This window comes from Dinoponera quadriceps, unplaced genomic scaffold (genome assembly GCF_001313825.1).
Source record: "Dinoponera quadriceps isolate SergipeBrazil2010 unplaced genomic scaffold, ASM131382v1 scaffold6073, whole genome shotgun sequence".
NCBI classification, from domain to species: domain Eukaryota; kingdom Metazoa; phylum Arthropoda; class Insecta; order Hymenoptera; family Formicidae; genus Dinoponera; species Dinoponera quadriceps.
The window spans coordinates 207,014-230,443 of NW_014561846.1; the positions used below are offsets into that span (position 1 = coordinate 207,014).

Below are 23,430 nucleotides of genomic sequence, written 5' to 3' on the forward strand. Positions count from 1 at the left end.
TTAATGTTCCCGCGAGTCACTGTTAGCATTCGATTATACAAATAGGCAAAATATGCCAAAAGCTCTCGCGCGCGCGTTTGAATAAATAATTATAAATCTATCGACTGTGTCGTAAGGATCCTTCTTCGTCGAAAATGCGTAACGAATTCAGGTGAAATTATACGTCCATTTGCGAAATAACAAAATTCCCGATATATTTGATCAGTCCGTCCATTTACGGAATCGTGGGACGACATGCGAAGAAACTAATTTACTTCGACGTACATTACGGAGAAAAGAATTCGTACGATTTCTCCGTAATTGAGTATGGGTCTACTAATTAGGGAGCGTTTAATGCGCCGATTAAACGAAGTATCACCTCCGTTAAGCGCGGTTCATACGGCGCATGAATTCTCGGCGGCCTCGACAGCTTGCGGGTTAAGTGGTTGTAATACATTCAGGCGGAATGTGCTCCAACTTTCTACATACACAATGGCTAGTGGTACGAGTCGACGTCGGGAGGGGCACGACCAGTCGGTTGGCTCAGTTCGCCGCTCTTTCGCTTTCCATGGTTCTGTATAAACCGCCTAGCCTGGTGGTGAATGTGTTTGCGTACGCGGAGACCATGGAGTACTCGCGTGGAAGAAGAACGTTTGAAAGGACGAGGAGAGTTGATCTTGACGTTAACTATAGGTCTCCCGGTCCAGACGTTTCATGGGGGGGGGGGGGNGGGGGGGGGGGGGACGGAAGAAGGAGACGTGGAAGAAAAGAAGACACCGACAGCGCATAGCCAGCGCCAAGCCAGACTGGACGGCGCTGAGCTCGTCGCCCTCGTCGTAGTAAACAAAGCTGTAACTCTCCTCTCGCACCGAGGAATCAATGCTTCGTACCATGCTCTTGGGGAACAAACTCCTAGAGCAAACCCCTCTCTCGTTCGCGCATCCATCTTAGTTTTCGTGCGGCTTGCATGTTGATGCATTCGAAAGAAAGGCGAAAAGATGCGAACTTGCCTTCCAAGTAGCTCGCGTCGTGCCGCGCATGTCTCGGGCTTAATGGACTGCCAATTTTGAATCCGCGAGTCGGATTATCCGCGTGACAAAATGGAAGTAAGGCATGAAAAACGTAGGGAAAAGTCAGGGATTCGATGTTGCACCGAGAGTATCTTATCGTTTTCCCTTGTGACATTTTTACGTGGATTATCGTAGTGTGAAAGAAGCGCGTCTCTCGGAATTACCGGTGATCGGAGAAAATGATCGCGAATCACGTTGGTATCTCGCTCGATTTTCCGCGCGGCAGGATAAAGTGAGTCGGAGATGCTTTCCATCCCGCATGGAGCATAAGTGTCTACCTTGTACAACTTATTTTCTCTCGTATCCGGATCCTTTCCAAGAATTTTCGAAAGAACCTCGCGGAGTTAAGGAAAGTTCTCTAGAAGTACCGGAGAAATTACATCCGAGACGTTTAATGCGTTTTATTTCATTTTCAATGAAGTATTGTTGGAAAAATGTCCAGCCCAGATCGTCGCTGGATTGTTGCGCGGAAAGTTCGCATGACGAGAGTGTCAACTGGTTCTTTCTCTCGCGACATCCGTACAATTCCATCGACGTTACGCGTGATGATTCCATGATTCGTATATTTTCGCGAGGGCGGAGAGATAACTGCCGGCAACTGGATAAATGGGACCGAGATTTCGGTCACGCTCGGAAGACGCGAGGAACGATCGCGATTTTCGTTCCGAATAGTTGCCGAGAGACTTATGGCTGGTAGGATCGTTTATTGCGTTAGTCGATTGTAAGGAGTTTTGACGGCTTTATTTCGGCATGTTTGGGAGAGAACTGAAACGCGAATATACCCCTCTTCCTCTCTCTAATATATATGTGTTATTTTTGTTAAAAATATAATACATCGTGGTATTGCTACTTTTCCGCGCAAATCGTTCACTTTTAGTTTGATCACACACACACACACACACACACAAACCTCCGTTAGCGTCGCGACGTTATCACGATATAGCTTGTCCGTACAACAGTGCATTTGCACATTGTGAAAAGGAGCGGCTGTGTTGAAGTAAATGCAACATTCCTCGTACTTGAGCCCGGGAAAAGAGCACGTTGCTGCCCTTCTTATTTCTCCAGGGACTTTTCGCAGCGAGCGAATGAGAGATCAGAATTTTTCTTCATTCTTTTCCCTCGTTTTCCTTTGTTGCCTTTCTTCAGCCTTCACTTTCTTCGACGTGAATAGGGAAATCGGCTAAATATCTCAGAGCACTCCCGGTCGTTGTCGCGATATTTTCTACTTATCTCCATCTCCCGTCTCTTCGCGGAAGAAAAACCGGAAAACTACATATCTCGACGAGAATAACAATCGACGTCCATTCGACGAGCTACGCAAAGTGGTTCTTCGGCGGCGAAGAGCAACCATCCGGATTTTCAATAAGTGGTCATTTTAACAAAAGAGATGGGAGCATTGGGCTCTCTAGGGGGTACGCTTTTTATTTGTCCGCATGGCGAACAGCGGCATTGTGCACTCTCGCGGACGGAAAACTTTGCTCGTATAAAACATCGGGCGCACGTATGCATATATCGCGCGTTAGTTCGAATACCATGCTGGATATCCGTAAGGAACGCCCTCGAAGTCCCAGAGCGATTTATCCCATTGCTGAATATCTGTAACAACAGGAAGGTTTGTAGATCATTCCATGCTTGAAAGCCTCATTGATCATCTGTCTCTTTACAGACAGGCTTTCCTCTTTATATTGTTGTTAGGTATATTTCTACTTTTTATACTCTTCGAATTTGATTTTACTTGCACAAATCGGAAAAAAATGATATTCTGTAACTAGTAATGATTCTACAGATAAAAAGATTAATAAACAAATATGGGAAGCTGTCGACGAGTATTATTGTAAGAAGGGACAACAACTTCGTGGTAATTGATACGTGACTATGAACTGCGTTTACGATGTAACACGATATTCGTCTCGTTTCAGGTGGCCTGGATGCTTTTCGACAAGAGCGCTATTCTGACGGTACAGAATCATGTTATTACCAGGAACCCCAGGATATCCGTGTCGCACGATAAGCACAGGACCTGGTTCCTACATATCAACGACGTGCACGAGGAGGACAAGGGAAAGTACATGTGCCAGATTAACACTGCCGCCGCCAAAACGCAATATGGCTATCTACACGTCGTAGGTAAGATTTCTACTTATATTGGCGCAATATATTATCTTTTGCGCGTTAACGTCGCTTCACTATATTTTTATCATATTATATATTTTCTCATCGATTTTTCTCCATTATTATTATAATAATCAATAACAGACAAGTTTGCAGTCACATATTAACAAGGCGTGTATTCGATCTTCTCAGTTTCCAAATCTAGAAACGTTATAAAGATAGTGACATAATTAATGCAGGAGATGAATTATTAACTAAATTCCATATTATCTGCGATAACATCATAAAATTCATAAGCATTGTTATATGTTATATCCACTAAAGATAATATGTCGAAAACAAAATGCATTAATAATATTAAATTTCTAAGATATGATTCCTCGTCTTTTGCTCGAATCCTAAAATAAGCCGTAAGTGCATTTGATTAAAAAGGCATCAGTTCACGAGAAATACGGAATCTCGTGAACTGATGCCTTTTTAATCAAATGCACTTACGGCTTATTTTAGGATTCGAGCAAAAGACGAGGAATCATATCTTAGAAATTTAATATTATTAATGCATTTTGTTTTTGACATATTATCTTTAGGGGGCGTTTCATTTTCCATATTTTGCCGTTTTCAAGAAGGAAAGAACCATGTAGAACATTTAACGTTAATTCTGCAGCATCATTATCCGTAACCGAGAACATGCCCCGATCGATTGTTATTTACGACCTTATCGTATCGCACTGTGAACCCATTAGACGCTCCGAATAAATCTCATTTCGCGTAATGGAGTCAGCTCGCCCCGTTCCTGAAGTTTACATGAAACGGAACATAAGCATTTTATCGCGGCCGTCTAAGCAGATTTCGAGAGTGAAAGAGTATTCCGCTAATCTTACAGAGCTATAATAATTTAATCAGAGGAGAGTATCTATAAGACCGGAGAGGCGGTCCGCCATCCCTCCGCCAGCTGAGAGAACACATTAATATCTCGAGTTTTGACATCTCGACTGTGACCCAACGTTAAAGCGAGAGCGACGATACAGAGGACGGGGCTGCGAGATGCGTCGGAGGAGTAATCAGAGGGCTAGATTAATTGTTTCCACGGGACTCTTGCCCTCCGCTGCACAAACACACGCAAGACTTCCTCGCGGTACTCTCTCGGCACTTCGTGATAATGCCGATGAAGCCGACACAATGGCAATCTGCCATGACTACATCGAGCGTAACAAGCTCCGCCGATGCATTTAGGTATTATCTGTCTCCACATTTACCGCCGCCACGCGCGATGGATAATTTATTCCGCGGAAGAGAGATTGTCGATTAAACGATCGTTCGAAGGGAGAAGAAGCGGGATTAACGATACGATGCGATACTTCCATTCCTAGACGCCGTTACAGTGGCTTTGCATTCGTTGTAACAGCGTTTCGCGATAACTGAAGCGATAACTGATGCTCACGTACACCGAAAAGAGCTAAAACGATGCCAGACATCATTTTGATAGATATTATAAAAAAATATATTGAAGCCCATGAGATTCATAAATTACCGCGAGCGAGATTACTTAAGAAAAGAAAAAGACACCTGTTGATCCGAGCGTCGAAACGTATGTTGCATTTTAATCTTACGATGTGTCTCCGCCGTATGAAATTTCTGCGTTATCAATAAGCGAGTGAGCTACATGACGTATCAGACTGCTTATTGTTAGAATGAGATATGAGCTTGATGTTAGATACCCTGAGGGTACACCGTAATTAGCCATCTACAGTTTACCATTACTTCACTCACGACGAAATTCAATAGTCATCCTGGCGTGCGTTTCGTCTTTCGAATGTTAACCACGTCAGAGCAAATCGATGTTTAAGACAGCTCATCATGACTGTACAAAATCAATTGCAATGCAACTTACGCGCGACTTTCAAGGGAACTGTTATGGAAGGAAACGTGATTCCAAGACACTTCATAATGAAAAATTGCATGCTAAATTATTAAAAACTCACGTTTGTAATATTTTCTCGTCAAACCTCGTCGACAGCGTAACCGCCGTCAAAACAAGTTTACCAACGTATTACGAGGGTCGTTGAGAGTCATCCAAGCTTTCAAAGATCTCGTGAAATGTACAATCTTCAACTCTCTTGGAAGCAACGTTTCGTATAAAAGAATTTTACTCCACTTATTTTCTTATTTATTATTTTCTTCGTCATTTTCTCACGAAGGATCGTTAACTTTTCAGCGGTGTCACTGATAACGGGACATCAAGACCGCGCACATTCTCCACGTCGCCGAATGAAATTGCCCCACGATCCTTGAGTTCTTCTTTAAAGTTCCGTGGTTATCGATTTTATTGTGAAGTAATCGTGTACAGTACCGTTGAAATAGCATTTCATTTCAAATTTGACACCTCTCGGGAGAAGTGGGAAAATCGACAGACTGCTTTCGCGCCAAAAGGGACGGTATTTTCCTTTGACCGCGGAGAAAATGAGAAAGCCGAATCCCCCGACGCGACGAACGAACGGGCAACCCTCCTTAGAATTGTTAATATTTGGTGACCTCGATACGTGGTAGACGCGATAATGTATATTTTTGCGCAGCGCTGTAAGAATACGGTTACCGCGCGTTTGGTTTACCCCCAAGCACCGCCGAATGGTTGAGCGGAGCTCCTCCGACGTTTCTCGAACGTCGTTGTGCTGCCGGGAGTTTAGGACAAGTTAACGCACAACAACAGCGCGGCAACACGCGCGGCAGGGGTGGCGTTTGCGCTTGAATAATGCATCAACAGACCGTTACGCGGCTGCAGTATAACGGCGTGCAGGATGGCGAGAGGGCCGCCTCCGCGCCGTTCAATCTGCCCTTGTTCAACAATTCGGTAACACCCCGCATTAGCATTAATGCAGGATATCGGCGGACACCTGCGGTAATTCATAGGATTGGCCGCGTTCCCTTGTACGCGCGCCGGCCGCCGCCCGGCTGTTGACGGACAAAAAGGCGGATTTTTCTTCTCGTTGAATAACGACGTTAGATCGGATGGAGCAATTTATGCCGTTCGCTGAGGGAATCGCCGAGGGGATCTGCCGAAGAATTATTAATTTTTCCTTCTTTAACGGTGGAATGAATCATGCGAGAACCGAAAAAATTATCTTGTCGTAGACTGCACGGTAAACTTTACACATTCCCCATATTAAAGTAACACAAAATTTCAGTAGATCATTTTTAATGGAAAATTCTTTACCGTATGCGTTATCTCCTCTCGTCAATTCGACTATTATGTTACCTGCACAGCGCAAGACAAATTTGTGACAAGAATTGACGTGACAACGATGATAACAGTATGAAAAATAAAACGCGACGTAAGTATCGAATGTGCAAAATTGCACGGAGTAAATGGCACGGAGAAACTAGATACGCAGCGGAGTTTATACTCGGAATGAATATGTAGAACGGTCCTCTTCACACGCGGTGCGTGTTACCAAACGAACCGTTCAAAGTGGTAACCGCTGTTTCAGTGCGTACAGTTTATCTGTACGTACTTAAGCGAGCTTCGTATTTGCCTCAAAAAACGACATTCGAGCATGCGTAACGATCACTCTTATCGCTAATGAGCAATTTTAATATCAATAAAAGAAAGCTCCCTTTTAACCCTCTGTGAGATTTTCTATTTTTTAATGTCTGAAATTCATAGTCCAGACTTCATCCTAGGTTTCATCGATTTCGGTCTTATACCAGAGAATATCGATTTTAATCTATTTATTGAAAAAAAAGAACATTAATGCAACGCGTTATAGTTAATTTAACGATGCGTTCTAATAAGTTAATAATTGATTATTGCGCACCATTAATGGGCAATATTTTTGTTTTAGAAATTGATATAATCGATATAATTGCGGTAAATTCGTTTACCAATATCACGATCGAAATAAATTAAACATACAATTCAATTTCACGTACAGAACGTATAATAAATAATTCATACACCACCGCAACCATAAATATCTCGATGAAGCAAGATATTTTCGATGTCAATTTGCGGAAGGCTAATTAATAGATCACATCAGATTTTATGAATAATTAGACATTCGAATTAAAGACGATCTGCCAAATTGGAAACATTAGACTGTAACAAAAGTCTTTACATAAACTCTGGAATAGCTAGAAAATTATATTGCTTACAATGCGATTTGTTTCATTCTTTTCTGATTTGCTCGAAGCAAAATCGCGTTTTCAGTTACAAGTTTAAATTTAACTCAAAAAAATGAGAAAATAAACAGCATTTCATTATACCGCTAATTTAATCGGTAATATAGAGATACGAACGTTCACTCATGGGACAGTGTCGATTTTAAAATTCGCTTGTTTGCACGCCGCTACGATTTTTCTATGCAGAGATATCGACAAGCGGCAAATTGTTTCACGGGGACCGAGGCCCGACGATAATGATATGCGCCACTCTCTTGAGCCGACCGCGCCGCTATTCGAAGAAGGGGTAGGTGTGAAGAACTCCACTACGTGAACACGATGCAATGTGTTATACGCGTGTTAGCAGCCGCCGGCAAAGAACCGCCGATAACATGCCGCCTTTGAAAACTTGAAACCCTTTAAACGATCATATCTCAGCGAAAAATCGACATACAGATACGAGTATGAAGCAAATGCCAATTTGTCTCGGTATCTCGCGCAGCACTCATTCGTATTCCAAGGTTAATCAAGGAAATATGGACAGAAAAATCCCGCTGAAGTTATAACCATTTTCAGCTTTAACTATATCTCCTTCTAGATCTTTTAGTACAAAACATAATAGTAACAATATGCATGTAAGGCGCTATTATCATCGATTATTGTAACACTTACTAAAAAAATTGTTCTCCTGACCGTGTATAATTCTTTCACTGATGCGATTGTAATTACATTTTTTTCGATATAGGAAAAGAGAGTTGCCATCATACATAAAATATAAAGTTTCGCGCATACCTCATCCGGAAAATTTCGCGCAGAAATATCTGTGCAATCCCTCACTGCAACGCAAGTTACCATACGACCGTAATTCAATACTGGGTTAATACTTGCTATCAGCGCACAGTAGATTGATATGAAAAATCTGTCACCACATAATGACACGGGTCGGTCGTGAAACCACATATGTGACGCTATTTGATATGTAAGATGATAAATAATATGCGTCAATTTTGCACATCGTACCATAAATATTTCTCGTCAATTGTCAATTATTACGAGGACTGAACAGGATACGAAGTAAAAAGAGCAATTTGCTCTCGTGTGTCGTATTTTCGAAAGCGGCAGAATATTTGATATCGCTTTAGGCACGTTAGCCAATCTTGCAACTTGCATTTCCAGATCAACGTCAACGTTGCAGACGACGTATGTCCATATACTAATATTTTCCGTTATCACGGCGACAATATAATTGAATTATACGCCTCTCGGTTAGCCGTTTAACTCGAGAGAAGCGACGACGTGGTCGATATGCATAAATACGAGATACGCGATGATATCGCTGTCATAGCGCGACCCGTAATATGGTTATCAATAATGCGTTTCAAACATTTAAAAAAAAACTGAAAATAAACCTCTTTCTCCAGCTCCTACGCTCTCAAACTCACGTATCGAAAGCACCGTGGCACATCGCTGATGCTTTAATTCATCGTCAAGTCTAAATGTATTCATTATTTTGCGTAGTGCAGTAAACTGAATAAAAAATTCAACGCGACGTTTCATACACAAACCTTCATTCTTACGATAGCTCCGCAATTTTTTTTAGTAAATAATAAAAGAACACGAAATATTAAAAAAATGTGCTAGAGATAACAAATTTGATACGTATTATTTATTTAAAAAGCAGATGCTAATATACCAAGTAACGCGCATCTCGTAAGATTCTATAAAGCTATAGGGATAAGAATGCATTTAAGATGGGAATTAAGGCGCACTTCAACGAGCAATTGTTGCCTCGCAGAGGAAATAAATTCAGAATTATCCTCAAGACAGAAATTAATCTGCATCTCGTAGAAGTGCGCGAGTTGTGAATTACTCGCATAGCGGGATGTGTCAAAATGAATACGTAAGATATCCCAAATTCTCCTCACTCCTTCTCGTAGCGTAATATTTTTTTAGTAACTTTAACGTACGTGCAAATTAAATTAATCAGATGTGATTGACAGTGTTGTTAATTTACAAAGACAAACTGAAAAGTATCGTTTCTTGTTACAGTGCCACCGAACATCGACGATTCGCAAAGTTCGTCGGACGCAATTGTTCGCGAAGGTGCCAACGTGAGTCTCACCTGTAAAGCGACCGGAAGTCCAACGCCCAATATTCGTTGGAAGAGAGATGATGGTTCCAAGATCTCGATCAACAAAACTTTATCCGGTATGTACGATTTAATAGAAACTTTATAGTTAAGAGAGTTATGAATTAGATAGACTCGGCAAGTGAACATTATGATTAAATGTACTTTTTTAAATAAATAATAGGATTATACACAATGTATTCGAGTCAGATGACGTGTAACTTACACGCCCTGCAAAGCGCGATCCTAAACAATTTATTCTTTTTTTGAATAATGCCTGTTATCATTTTGCACGTGAAAAGTAAACTATTTTTGATATTTCCGTAACAAAAATCTATTTTTCCCGTGAAACATCTATTTTCAAAATATCCGTTCTTGAGTGGTAAAACAAATATGTTCTTCAAACGCGCACTGGAGTCATATTTTTTTAGAACTATCCTACAATTTTATCGCCTTATTAAAGAAATTACGACTTTTTTAAAGTAAGGCACTACCATTCGTATATAACAAACAGTACGATTGCAATTTCAGTGGCGGAATGGGAGGGCGAGACACTAGAAATGGCGCGAATTTCAAGACTAGATATGGGTGCATATTTATGTATCGCCAGCAACGGCATACCACCGACAGTTAGCAAGCAGATTAAGGTGTCAGTTGACTGTAAGTACATTCAGTATTCAATCCTTTAACTAACGTCGTAAAGCGAAGATCAATACGGTATTTTCACGCGAAAGTCGTAATTTAATAACTATCGCGAGAAAAGACACTTGAGATGTCAAAATAACATCGAGGTAAAATCTGAAGAGTATTGCTGGAACAATTTGAAAATAGACAGCCAAGCACGTTTTAGGTTTCCCATATTTAAACGTTTTCAACGTCAACTTCGTTAGATTCATTCACAAACTTTTTATAGGTTCGTAAATGTTTTTGCTTCCTCTCAATCTACCCAACACACTAATTATCAGACGTTGATTCGACCGGAAAGTGAACAAACTGAACTCACAGAAAGTCTTCGCTGTGCAACGTCCGATACGTCAAAGGCCGCATCCGCTTAAAAGTCAGCGACGGCTCCAAAAAGAAATCGCGTAACCGGATTTCGGACAATTAGATTTCTCGTGAGAGCAGAAGTACAAATAAAGTATAGGCTGCTGCTGGTGCAACTGCAGCTGTAAGGCAGCCTCTAAGTGGCGACTGCGGCGTCGTAATACTCCGCTCGGAAAAGGGTTCAACACATACGATTTAATAACATAGAAGGGAGAGACCGGCGACAAAGCGGAGCTTTACCGAGTCTTACTCGCTTCTCTTTTACCTCTAGGCTGGTAAAAAAGCGCGCGACCGAGCGAGAGAGACGGAATAGTGCGCGGCGGGCGCGGGAGGCAGAGATAAAGAGAGGAGGCGAGAAGGGGCGTTGAAAGTCACAACCGTGTGTGAATGCGCGTGTGAGAGGAACAACGGCGGTGGGAGAGAGAGAAAGGGAGACGACGGTGGAGGTTCCCTGGCGAGATATAAAAGTAAGCTCGGGCGAACCGCGACACACCATTACCGTTTCCACCCCTGTACTTGCCTATTGTTACGTTACTGCCTCTCCTAAATACCGGGCACGTGCCTTTCCTCCTCGTAGCTCCTTTATGACATGTCCCCTCATCGCGACATTCGTTTTACTTCTGTTCCGGTAGGATCATTCGCGTACTTACCGGTGCATATTGAAGCGTATCGCTCTTAGCACGTCGTTATTCTTTTTCCCACTCGCGCGCTACTCGGCCGTCTCGCCCGCCTTTTGCAATACGCGTCCAGCAAATTTATTACGCACACGAGAGCTCGACGCGGCGATTCAATTTTCCTCTTTTTTCTCCTTCACTCGCGAAACACAAGCATTATGATATCCAATGAAGATAAGACGATCACAGCTTCGCACCATATTGCTCCGCTACCTTTGAAAGCTCCGTGATATTTAATTATTAATTATCCGTAAAGTAAAATTGCATCCGCCTTTTAAGTCGACTACAAAGAGATAATGTCGAGTAAGGAGAGCGGAAGTTTGTTGAAGCTTATGCAAAACATAATCTTCGTATTCTTAAGACGAGATTCCCTTCGAGTTTCTCCCACGTAAGATTCAAGCCGATTCGAAGTCGTATGCGCGAGATGCTGCGAAACAAACAAACGCGTAAACAGAATGATGACGTTCTTCGCAGTAACTAAGCCGAGAATTATTTCAATTTGATCTAATAATATAAGAAAGGTGTATTATGGTTGCGAACCACACGATATTTGGAAAAGAAATGAAAAGAGACGAATGTATCTCTGTTGCGGTTCTAAGCTCGGATATATGGCGTAAAGAGTTAAGTACATTTTATTTGCAATGATAAATTAGATGTAAAACGATAATAGAACAAACTAAATATAAGCATTAAGTAACGAATCCAAATTTATTCGTATAAAAATTCATATCTGTCATTCATAAATAGGTGCGAGAACATGTTTTCATTCATTATCCATAAATCTAATATTCATTTCATCCGTAAGGTCGAACAAATTTATTCAAATTTTTATTTTAATATAAATTTATTCGGATAATACGCCCGACTCTCTGACGCTACGGATTATCCTTTTAGTCGTCCTTTAATTCCATTTGTGATCCCGTAACTGGCAAAGGCTTTAGTCAACGAGTATTAGCGCGTTTGGGCTCTTTTGATGTTAAATTACAATCGAGTAATGCATTAGTTTCATTCACAATACGCCTTACAATCGTTGTCAACAAGAAGTCATATCAGAAATTAGCAAAAACCATCGTCATGACGTAGCACACTTTGCAAATTTCCTCTTGGCGTATTGTATTTTCGCGAAAAGGTAAACCTAATAACTGGGGATAAATTTGTGTTGCTGGAATATTGAAAACGATGAGATTGCACAGCACTCTATCTCTACGAGCTTACGCTTATAAATCGAGAGAGATCGGAAAATAACTCATTTGTTTTATTGGTTGCAAAAATAGATATGCCGAGTATCGTATTATTATTAATATCCATTTTAAAAGGAGATACATAGCTAAAACAGAACAGAAAATAGTTTATACAAGTATTTTGTCGATTTTCTTTATAAGAGAATGCAATATGCGACTCATCGATTCCTTTTATCTCTTGCCTTTTATCACAAAACGGTCGAATCGTTAAATTAAGTATTAGAGAAAAAAACACATTTCTTACGTAGTATCAAGAAATTTAACCGTGATATTCTCTTGTTGTTCGTACAGCTAATACACTGCATTATAAATAATCCGAACAAGATAATCTGTCTCTTTCCATTTCATACTAATCGTGTCGTAAAGAATAAATGCACGACTTTTTGTATAATGCAATATTAATCGATGTGAATCTGAAGTTACGATTTGTTTACATATCGATTGATACGAACAAAGCGTGGCGTATTTAATTCCTTTTTAAAGCACCGTATTATTTGATGCTGCACTCTAGTATCTGATAAAATTATGATCATTAAGAAACGATCGATCAAATAGTATCTCGGGTGATAATCGTTAGATAACCAAAGTGACAAATTCCAGGATAAAAGAAGGTGAAAAGAAAAAGGAGCGATATGGCCGCGGAAGGCATTTCGCGCGTTTTTACGTGCTCGCGCGAAGATTAATTAAATTGTCGGACGGATTACAACCATCCAGTGACGACCCTTGGTCTGATGGTATTACAAGTTTGCAACCTGAAAAACTGTTACATATATGCACGCCTCTCTTGTTGTTGCTACTATTACTATTATCATTTCGTCCCTCGTATCTTTAGTAATGTAACGTGCGTGGCAATATTGTAGTACGATAATTATAGAGCTATCGTCGAACATGTTGTCGCCACGCTACAAACGTCTCGTAAAATATTTTCATCCTCGCTATACATAGCAACCCGATACGATTACAGTGTCGCGTTTACGGCGATGCATTTGTTTGCCCGCGAATGTAATTTCAGTAACACAATTGAACTCCCTCGTCGCAGTCATTAATATAGTTAACGGAAAAGCAAACACCGTATTGTTGGTATGATTATTAATATTCGCCAAGTTTTAGTATTTGAGAACATATATTTATATTTAGATATTTACGCACGCGCGTTACACTTGTACAATTATGAAATTATAACAAGCTGCAAACGATGTCGTATTTTGATTTTTATACTATATTTAATGACAAGTCCAATTAAAAAATTTCGTCTATGACATCTCGAATCCTTTCATTCCTTCGTTTGCTCGAGAAATAATTGCATATCGTACTTTCTCTTTTTCTCCCTAACAGTTCAAAACGACTCCAATCAGTTCTTTCTGATTATTGTACGAGATTCATTTATGCATTTGTGTATTTTAATTTTCGAGAAATGTGGGCGGATTTCGTCAAAGAATATTATTTCCGGCAGAATAGCTCTTCTCTGAAGAATATAATTTTTAACCCTCATTAGTTAAAGCAAATTTGGAATGATAAAGTCACCGTTCCCGACTCGGACAGACGGACTTGTTGATGAAGGAGAGAAAACCGAAATATACGCGTAGCGCGTTCTGCACGAATTTCCATTAAGAAGCGCGAGTGTATAAACTGGAATTTTTGAATAAAGTTCCAGCGAAAGAGGAACGGCCTCCGATTTTCATAAAATTTGGTGAAAATACTGCAAATAATCCTCGTTAAACATGCTCTGAACGCGAATGAGATTAACTGTTGATAATGTTCGAGTATAAAACACAATCAATTTAAATTTATGTATAAGACAAACTAGCTTGGTAATAACTATATATTAACAAATTTTTGCGGTTTCATCAGGTGAACGAATATATAATGTACTAAAATTGAAAAAAAAAAAGTAGCTTCTGAAAGTCATAGAAAGTTACATATCCCTATGTACATGCACAAAGAGGTAAAATAAAGAAGTAATTTTAATTTAAAAAATAACTGTTTCTCTCTTTCTTTCCAATGCAACATTTTATACGGCCAAACCACAACTAGAAAACCTATTTTTAACGACGACATCGTTTATCGCATACGTACCTGAGAATGCAAAAGCAGATAATATTTCAAATAAAACGCAATTGATTCCGAAGCGTGCGTGTACATGAGTAACGTTTGTATCAAATGCGAGAGCAGACGCATCAATAAAATATGCACACTTTTGAAACTCGAGTATAATGTATATATTCATACACGTTAAACTCAACGTGTCTTTTTTCGTCAAGAATCACGCTAGTGTTATAATCGCGGCGAGAATAAACGGCGAGATAAATGTATACAGGCGCCTCGGGTGCGCAATTCGTCACAGACCGCGCCAATTTTATTTATCACTCTTAAGTCGGCGAGGATGCCTTCGGACGGCGGCGGAAGGCGAAATGAGGTTGCAGGTCACGGAAAGAATCGTTTTAATTTATTCGAACGTGTCCGTCGTTCGTGTAGGCGGGTGCGGGTATAGGTATCGCATTCGGAGGGGAATGTAGCGACGAAACATTGCAGAGAATGCGACACGGAGGGTGGGTTAGATCGAAGGTGGCAAAAGGGGATGGTGAAGGAGGGTGGAAAGGCAAGGGGATAGCGACGGGAGCGATGGGAGCGGCGTCGACGTAGTCACGTATAAGCAGTGACTCAGGCACGATCCTTCTCTCTTTCTCTTTCCCTCCTTGTCCCTCGGGTTCCAACGCTAACATCCCTGTTCCCCTTCCGCCACGGCTTCCAGTGGCAATCTGTTATTAAAATCAGCAACGAGAAAAATCCGTGCCGTATCTCCGCGGGACGCACCGAAGCAGAGTGGAGGAGAGAGCGAGAGAGAGAATGCGCGCGCGCAACGACAGACGTGTTACGGCAAAAATTAAGCCACCTGCAAACTCAGAAACGGAATTATCTAAGGGCGGTCGTACGCGATTGTAGCGCGATGTTAAGTATCCCGCTGGAAAATGGGATGCCGCTAATCCAAGCGGGGTAATTGCTAGTAATTGTCGGATGACCGTGACTTTCGTTCGCGTGAATTTCGTTGGGGTAATTTTCGGCGAGACGCACGCAGATGGAAGTTGGCGATTTATGTACTAAAGACGTTACGATTCGTTCGGAGCTTAATACCGCGTGATTGTAACTTTGACCACTGTTCGGTTCCTTACTGCTTCACTGCAACCGACTCAAGTATGCGGAGATAATTGCATAGAAATGACCTTTACATCGAGTACGAATTACCGTGCAAAAATATCGATTATTTCAGAGATGCGCTCGTTAATTTCTCGCTTATCGTCGCGCCCACGTATCTCCTACAATCTAAATACCATCGTCCGTAGCGGCGAAACTGGACGAGGATACTGTTTGTTTCGATTACGTGCAAGAGATGAACGTGCGCTCGCAAATAACTAAATGTTGGTTTTAGAAAATTGTCTTTCGAAACGTGTTTTTATCGCTCTTTCGCACTCCTCACTAAACGATTTTTAACGAGAAATCCAGTGAGCAGGGATAAAAGTTTATTCAGAAAATTTGTTAAATATTTACGATCTCCTTCGCACACGCGCACATATAGGACATATAGAGGAAAAGAGAGATGCACCCATTGAAAACACTGACGCTTGTACAGAAAAGACAGTTTTCGTAACATCACAATGTAAACAGCTGTAATTGCAGTATTATACGCGTATGAAAATACCGGGACAGGCGCGATGCTTCATTTTCAGAGAAACAAAGTTTAGTCCCTATCCCTGTAGGGAATATCGATCTACATAGAGGAACGGCGCGGGACGGTGTTTTCCATGCTTCTCTTTTTTTCGAAAAAAATGTCCGACATTTTGATTTAAACGATGCTACCCCGGAACATCCATTCTGATCGGAACGATCGTGCTTATCGTGTTTGCCGATTGTAATTTAATTGTCCGACGCCCGAGGAAATTGGAATTCTGCTTGGGGCGCACGCCACGTGGGCGCCGATATTACAGATCGGCATTTGAATCCATTGATTTCGGTTTATCCGAGTAAAGGCTGGAAATCGTTCGCTTTTCCGACCGACGAAAATGCGATTTCATAACCGTTGCGAATTTATCGGTAAATTTATAATTAATCATCACTCTGCGACAAATCGCCATTCTTTGTCGTTGCCATTTTTTCCCTTTAGAGCTACCAGCTCGCATTACATCTGGCAGAGAAGTGTATAAAATTGACTAATATCTCGATCTCTTCGGGAACAATAGCTCATACGAATATATTTATTTTACTTTTTTATGCTCTTTTCTCCCAACTTTACTCATACCGAAGAGAAACTTAAATTTATCGACTGTTAAATATAACTGTCGAGATATTCTCGTTAGGCGAAACGCCGAAATAATTAGTGGGAGGACTATCCCTGCGAGAATAAAGTGACAGCGTCAGACACACCTACTTTCGCGATCGGCCCGTTTATCGCTACGCCGTGGAACGCGCCACGAAATCTCCGAATGGCTAGTGCAAGTATCGATGTAATAACGATCGGATTTTCCAATGATATTGATCTTGCCGAAGTGTTCTGTCGAGCCAGCCAGCTAGTGTGGGCGGTAGAAAGAAAGATTGCCACTAAAACGGTTCGCGTCTATTGCGAGGGCCTTATCGGCTACGCGAGCCGGCGTTTATTTAAATTTGAAACTGGGGAATCGATCTCGAGGAGCGGCCCTCGATTTCGCTACCTTCTCTCGCGCTCTTTCCCCCCTTGGTGCCAGACGACCCCAGCCTCGCGGCTTCCTCGCACCTCTAATTCCAGCCTCTTGTCGATCGTCTCTGCGCGCCCGGCACGTCCCTTGAAAAACTCATTAACGTGTCTCGGTGGCCTATCCCCTCTTTCTCTTCTCCTCCCCCTGTCCCTTCCACTCATCCCGGTAACCCGTGTGCACGAACGATGCGAAGAGACGTAGCGTGGGAAATCCGCCGTCGAAACCGATGCGACGAAACGCCGAGCACTTCGTGAGAGATATATAAAAAATCAAGTCGCGAAAATCGTGTCACGCGTAAACGCCTCCAGGCTGTATTCGCGTATGAGTCCGCTCGAAAAAAAGAAAAGCATGTAAAAACGACCGATCGTCTCGTTGCAGGTTTTACTTCGTATCGTAAGCGACTGAGATTGCTTAACGTAGGTGGTATACATACAGTGATTGAATTTGTATGTAAAAGAAGAAGGACGTCAACAGAGTAATTTTATTCATTTAGGCTTCTGACACTCTGAGACAATATTTTTTGCAACATTTAGTTGGAATTAAAAAGGACGATTCTGGAGAATAGGGATAATGGAGAATTATATTTAAATCGGGAATAAAAGGATTCGCCTGGTTTTAATTTATTTTCCGCGCATGTAAGCCGGAAAATTATCCGGTGCGCCGATATGCGGTCAAGCTTCATCCTCTTGTAAACATATTAATATTATTAATATTAGTGACGCCAAAACAGCCGTATTCCGGCTTTTAAGACCCGTTTCTTTTTCGTTGGTTGGACCAAGCAAAGCCGCTTTTAATATTTTATTCAATAGATATAAATTTGAAAGTTCGTAACCTTACCGTTTCTTAAAACCGTTCAAAATGATTTTAATTTAATTCTTTATAACATTCCCTCTCTTAATACGAAATTATTAAGTTGCAATTAATCGATACCAAGTTCGTCAATTATTCTTCAATGTTGAAAACATTCTATGATACGCGCGCTTTGTGAACAGAGGGGTAATCATCGTTGGAAATTAAAATAACCATTTCCATTACCATCGTTCGCTTAAACGCCATCTCTTTTTTTTTCATTTTCAAGGGGTAACACATGCCCGCGTTAAATGCTGCCGTGAATAAGCCACGAGTTAAGATCCTGTTCAAGTAAAGTTACGAGTTATATTAAGCGTTTGAGAGGGCGTAAAGTTAAATTACGGATCACTTCGCGCGGACGATAAATAAAGTACGAGCTTCAGCTCTGAAAATTCTTCAACGCATAGACTAAGACCGCCGGTAAAAACGGCCACTGTTTACTCTTGCAGCATATCAAAGCGCTCGGTGACACACATATAGAAAGAGACGCGAATTCTCGAGAAGAGTAGCGTGCTTTCAAAGAACCGAGAGAACAAAGAGTGCCTTCGTAGGTGACAAAAGAATACGTAGAAATAGAAGTATAATGTGCGAAAAAGCAGCCAGGGCTAAAAGTCGGAGTAGAAGAGGCGTTTAGTCGCAACAATGGTCTCGCTAAATTTCCTAACGCACAACTCGAGGAAATGTGACTTCTAAATTTGTTATATATACGCACATGTGTTCCGCTGCGAACAAACGCGTGTTTCGATTTTGCAGTTTGCGTATGCAGTATTTCCCGTCCGTCCACATAACGTCCCCGTTCAAATATACGCTATACACCCGCAATCGGGACTAAGTATCTTTACGGAGTTTCGCAGGAACGAGCACGTTGTTCCGATTGTTTTTGGTTCACCGAGCATAACGGAACTATCGGACGGCGCGCGAAGCAATTTTAGAGCACCTAAATAGATGCTTCGACTTGTTTCCTAACACCCGTTACATTCAACACAGCCGGAAACTCGACTATAGCGCGCGCGGTCTACAACGCAGTGGAAGATTCACAGGGCGAGCATCGCGCGCGATATGATGAAATATCGGGCTGCAGACGGACGTCGCGTTATTCAACGTCCCTTGCTTGCGAAACGCGTTTACACGAGGTCGCCTCTTTGAAGAATCACTTTTGTGGAATAACGCAGGTCGCGCGTGTCAACTACTTGCTCATTTCCGAGTGCGGTGAGGAATTTACGCGACGTTAGAAAACCACATAATTTAGCTAATGCAGCTAACCCGATGCCTGAAAACAGTGTGTTAACCTCTTGAACACTGCGACTGGACTAGATACGATTTTTGCCTTTTATCCTGAGGAGCATTTTCAGGATAAACGGATTACGTTTCTCTGGCTTGTTGAGCGTAAAAGTCATTTTTTCACATATATCATACCACCACACACGCAATTTCCTGCGTCCGAGTGTACGAATCGCAGAAACGTTTCGTAATTTGTCAAAGTGTGAGATAAATGAAAGAACTGCTCTCTGCTACTCAGAGCGCAAAACACCGCTTCGAGTTATTCTTTGCTTCGAAAGAATATCATTGTGTATATCTTGGTATTCGGTTAGTAAATCTGAGCGATCGTCACTTTTCTAATGTAATCCATTCGAATTCCACAGATATTTGATGTATTTCTCAATTTTATGGTTCTATAAAAAAAAAGAAAGGGAAAATGATTTTCGTATCTATGAAGTTACGTTAATCTTAAGATATCCTTCTAGAATACACACAACATTCGTATAAGATTGCGAGTTTTACATATATAACACTTTTTACAATAACGCGCAGTTTATGGTAATTTCAAGCGCACGCTCAACGGTAATCAAGTTACAGCGAGGAGGGGAGGGAAAAAGAGAGATTTCTGTAATTAAGTGCGTATCATTATTTATGCCGAAAGAAGAATGCGAAATGGGCCGGGAAATCACAGCATTTCCTTCCGTTGTAACGGAAAGCGAAACACAGTCGTGTCAAAGTTCACGATGTAGAGACTACGGAACAGGCGACGAAAGTTTTTGATCTCAGCTCGCGCGATTTGCTTACTCGGGAACGCGCGCGCGCGGACAGTGCATTCCGCCTGGTATAATTCTCTCGAACGCTGCAGCAGAGAAGAGCACAGAAACACCGTGGTACTTTTCATGGGGGACGGAGATGTAGTGATGCTCGGTGATGCAGCTTTTGTTTGCCCTTTTTAAATGCGGTCGCGCCGCACCACACCGACGCGACGCGACGACGCGTATGAATTCCGAGGGACGTTGAATTTTTATGAGCTTGCATATCGCGAATTAGCCCACGTTTCGCTTACCTCACCCACACAAGCGCGTATGCGCAGAGAAAGAAAAAGAGAGAAAGGCACATATCACCATTACCTTTTAACTTCTTCCATGCAACCTGCTGATGCGGACAATCGATACGCTGCGATAGGATTGCGGTCTCACTTAATGGGAGATAATTTATTCCGTTGATACATTTAGCTTTCTTTTCCGCGTTATCGTGAAAAGTCTTTGATATACATCACAGCGATTTTTACGCCGTATAGAAAGAGAAAGCGTTACCGCGATAAAATTCCACGGATTCGCGCCTCTGGTCACCGATATCTTCTCATCCTAACCTTCCGGATGCGCTATATTTTACTTCGTATTCGATGCAAATGGAAAGTGCAGCAACTCCCCGGTTTGGCGTCAACGACAACTTTCCGCTTCGAATATAAGAGCCACGACACGCCTCGGTCGTGCTTGATTTTCGACGATATTTTTACGGAAACTCGTGCCACAGCGATCGAAATATTTCGAAATTTGTGCTCGCTGTTGCTTAGCGACGCGACAAAATAATTCGTACCTCAGCATCGAGCGAAAAATAAGATGATGATTATTTGTAGAAAGTTGCACCTTATTTCCATTTTGATATGGAATATTGTCAAGTGTAACCTTTAATAAATGATTATCAGAGATATAATGAAATGAAGAACAAGTAGACACGTATCGCATAAATCCCCCCTTAACGCTGACGAGAACGTTCCATAACTATTCTTGCGCGTTCTCGCACGTGAAATTTTGCCGGGAGATAACGTTAGATTTCGGTGTTATAGAATTCTGCGCAAAACGTGTTCGCCGCGCACCCGTGTACCTTCGCGTAGCCAGAGGCGGCAGGTAAATTACCGAGAGGTACAATTTGATCATCTCGCAGCTTTTGTGAATTTCTTTCATACTGCATTAGTGTACTTAATATTATTGCTTTTGCGTGCACCTACTAACAACCGTGTACTGCTACGTAGTAAAAGTCTAGGTCACTTTTGTGCATGATATTGCGAGTGAAACGAGTAATTAGTGTCAGTCTGATAAATAAACGAATATAATATTTCTTCACATTTTCGATCTCCTTAGAAAGCGAACATATAAAAGACAGACAAAAATACACGAAAGAATGTCCATTGTGAGACGATAATACTTGCAATTAGAAAAAACTCATATACATTATTACATGATAAAATATAAAGCATGAGAAAGAGGAGGCGAGCGCACACTGAAGAAGTTAGTGCAGTTACTTATTCGTAGTTACTATATCGCACAGTGGGTAATTATACAGATTATTTTCAAAGCTGGCCACAGAGCCAGATTTACGTCTGAAGAGTGGAAACGAGTTCCACGTCTAACACGCGGAAAAAAGGACTGGACGTTGAAAAGTGTTAGTCCGACACCACGGAAGAGCAAAGTCGGTTTTAAAGGAACGTTTGCGGAAACGGAAAATCGAAAGTAGAGATTGTTAGTTTAATTACGTGCAAACACGAATATGACAAGTATAACAAAGTGTAAAGTGCGCATTTAACCGCGCAATTGCAGCGCAAAGCAGCATTACAGTAGAAATATAGATCGCGTTTAATCAAATACCGTCGATTAAAAATACACAAGCAATTGCAACTCCCGTTATTTTCGCTAAGCAGAAATTAATTTGTAATTTATCAAAATAGATCCGTATTCAAGATAAAGCATTGAGCTTCTCCGACATGGCGAGAGACTGGTGGGTGGAAGATGTGATTTACAAGATTATTATGGGATTTTTTAAAAAGGAACGATAGTAGCAAATCAAAAACTTTTCTGGCGTGGTTGTTACAAAATTAAAGCGGCGTTATTCGTGATAAACTTTCTCCGCGCTTCGAAGCTATCGAGCATATGTGACCCTTGAACCTTCGCATCTTGTATAGGACGTTTGAAAAAATAATAATACACGCCGCCGTCGAAATTACGTGAAAAAAATGTAAAGCGCGGGAAGCGTGCAATAAATTCAGTCGTCGTAGTATCGGGCTACCTTCACCCTTATTCCTCGTGGAAGGTGAGCGCGCGACTACGACCTCTCATCGCATGACTCTCATTCTCCCTGTCCGACGCGACACTCCGAGAGAGGGAGAGTAGTTGCATGTCGCGTAGCCAGTATGCAACAGCACATGGAGTAGACGTACAGCTTGACGTATTGCCGGGGGAGTGTATTGTAACTGTGCCGTTACACCAGGACCAGGGCCCACCCATAATAATCATGTCACAACGCAATCCGCTCACATGCGTGTATAATTGTTATAACGATCTTTATCAGCCTTTGACCCTGTCGAGCGGGCATACAACGGAGATTACGTCGAGAGAGCGAGCGAGAGAAAACGCGACAGAGACAAACGTTATGCCAGCCATTAACAGTTAGTCGTTACCGTAATGTCAACATTACCAATTGAGAACACCGTTTGCAACTTTGTATAACATTATTGAGACGTCTCGCTATTTTATTGTTGAAAACCCACAAAATATAATACGAAAATATATTTCGATTCTCGAGATAAGATTTCCTCGCAATTTGTTGCGATTTCGTCAAGTACAATTGTGAATATATCAGGCTTTCGCGATCCCGTATCAAAGTGAAACATCTCGGCAATTAGAGAGTTAATTCTCTATTAAAAGATCACTGTACGGTTCTCTTTTCCTATATTCCAAAGTAAGAATAGTTTGTCTCTATCATTTGTACGGTCTATATTAAATGCAAAGTGAAGAGAAGATTTTAGAAGATCCCTTTAGAAGATCGCAAATTTATTTTCGTCGTGGAACTCCTTGTTATTTAACAGACGAGAATATAATCGCTAACAATACCCGATCGTGCAAAATTTCTGTAATGTTTCCTTCGTTTCTCGTTGAAATGCTCTGAGGGAAGATATCGCGTTCGATGTGCGCGATAAGCCGAACGTTTTCTATCGCTTCGCGTTTTCACAGACAAATTATAACGTGTTGTAATTGCGTATAAAGTGGGCACGCGACGTGACGTATCGCCGTAGAGTGTATCGCGAGGCGTGTTACACTGTATTGCCAGCAGGCCGAGCTACAATAATCATGTCATAACGCAATCCGTGCGTGCTTTCCGCGGGTACCCGAGGCTTGTAATTATCGCGCCACA

The 23,430-nt window shown here is 41.6% G+C and overlaps 1 protein-coding gene across 5 annotated transcripts in view; it reads left to right on the forward strand.

The window, feature by feature from the left end:
• LOC106751048 (lachesin-like) overlaps positions 1–23,430 on the forward strand; it is a 164,138-nt gene that overhangs the window by 92,532 nt on the left and 48,176 nt on the right. For all 5 annotated transcript variants that reach the window (XM_014631821.1, XM_014631819.1, XM_014631818.1 and 2 more), the window contains 3 exons: positions 2,969–3,176; positions 9,366–9,524; positions 9,976–10,104. In XM_014631821.1, the coding sequence (XP_014487307.1) occupies positions 2,969–3,176; positions 9,366–9,524; positions 9,976–10,104 (496 nt within the window). The remainder of the gene's footprint in view (positions 1–2,968; positions 3,177–9,365; positions 9,525–9,975; positions 10,105–23,430) is intronic.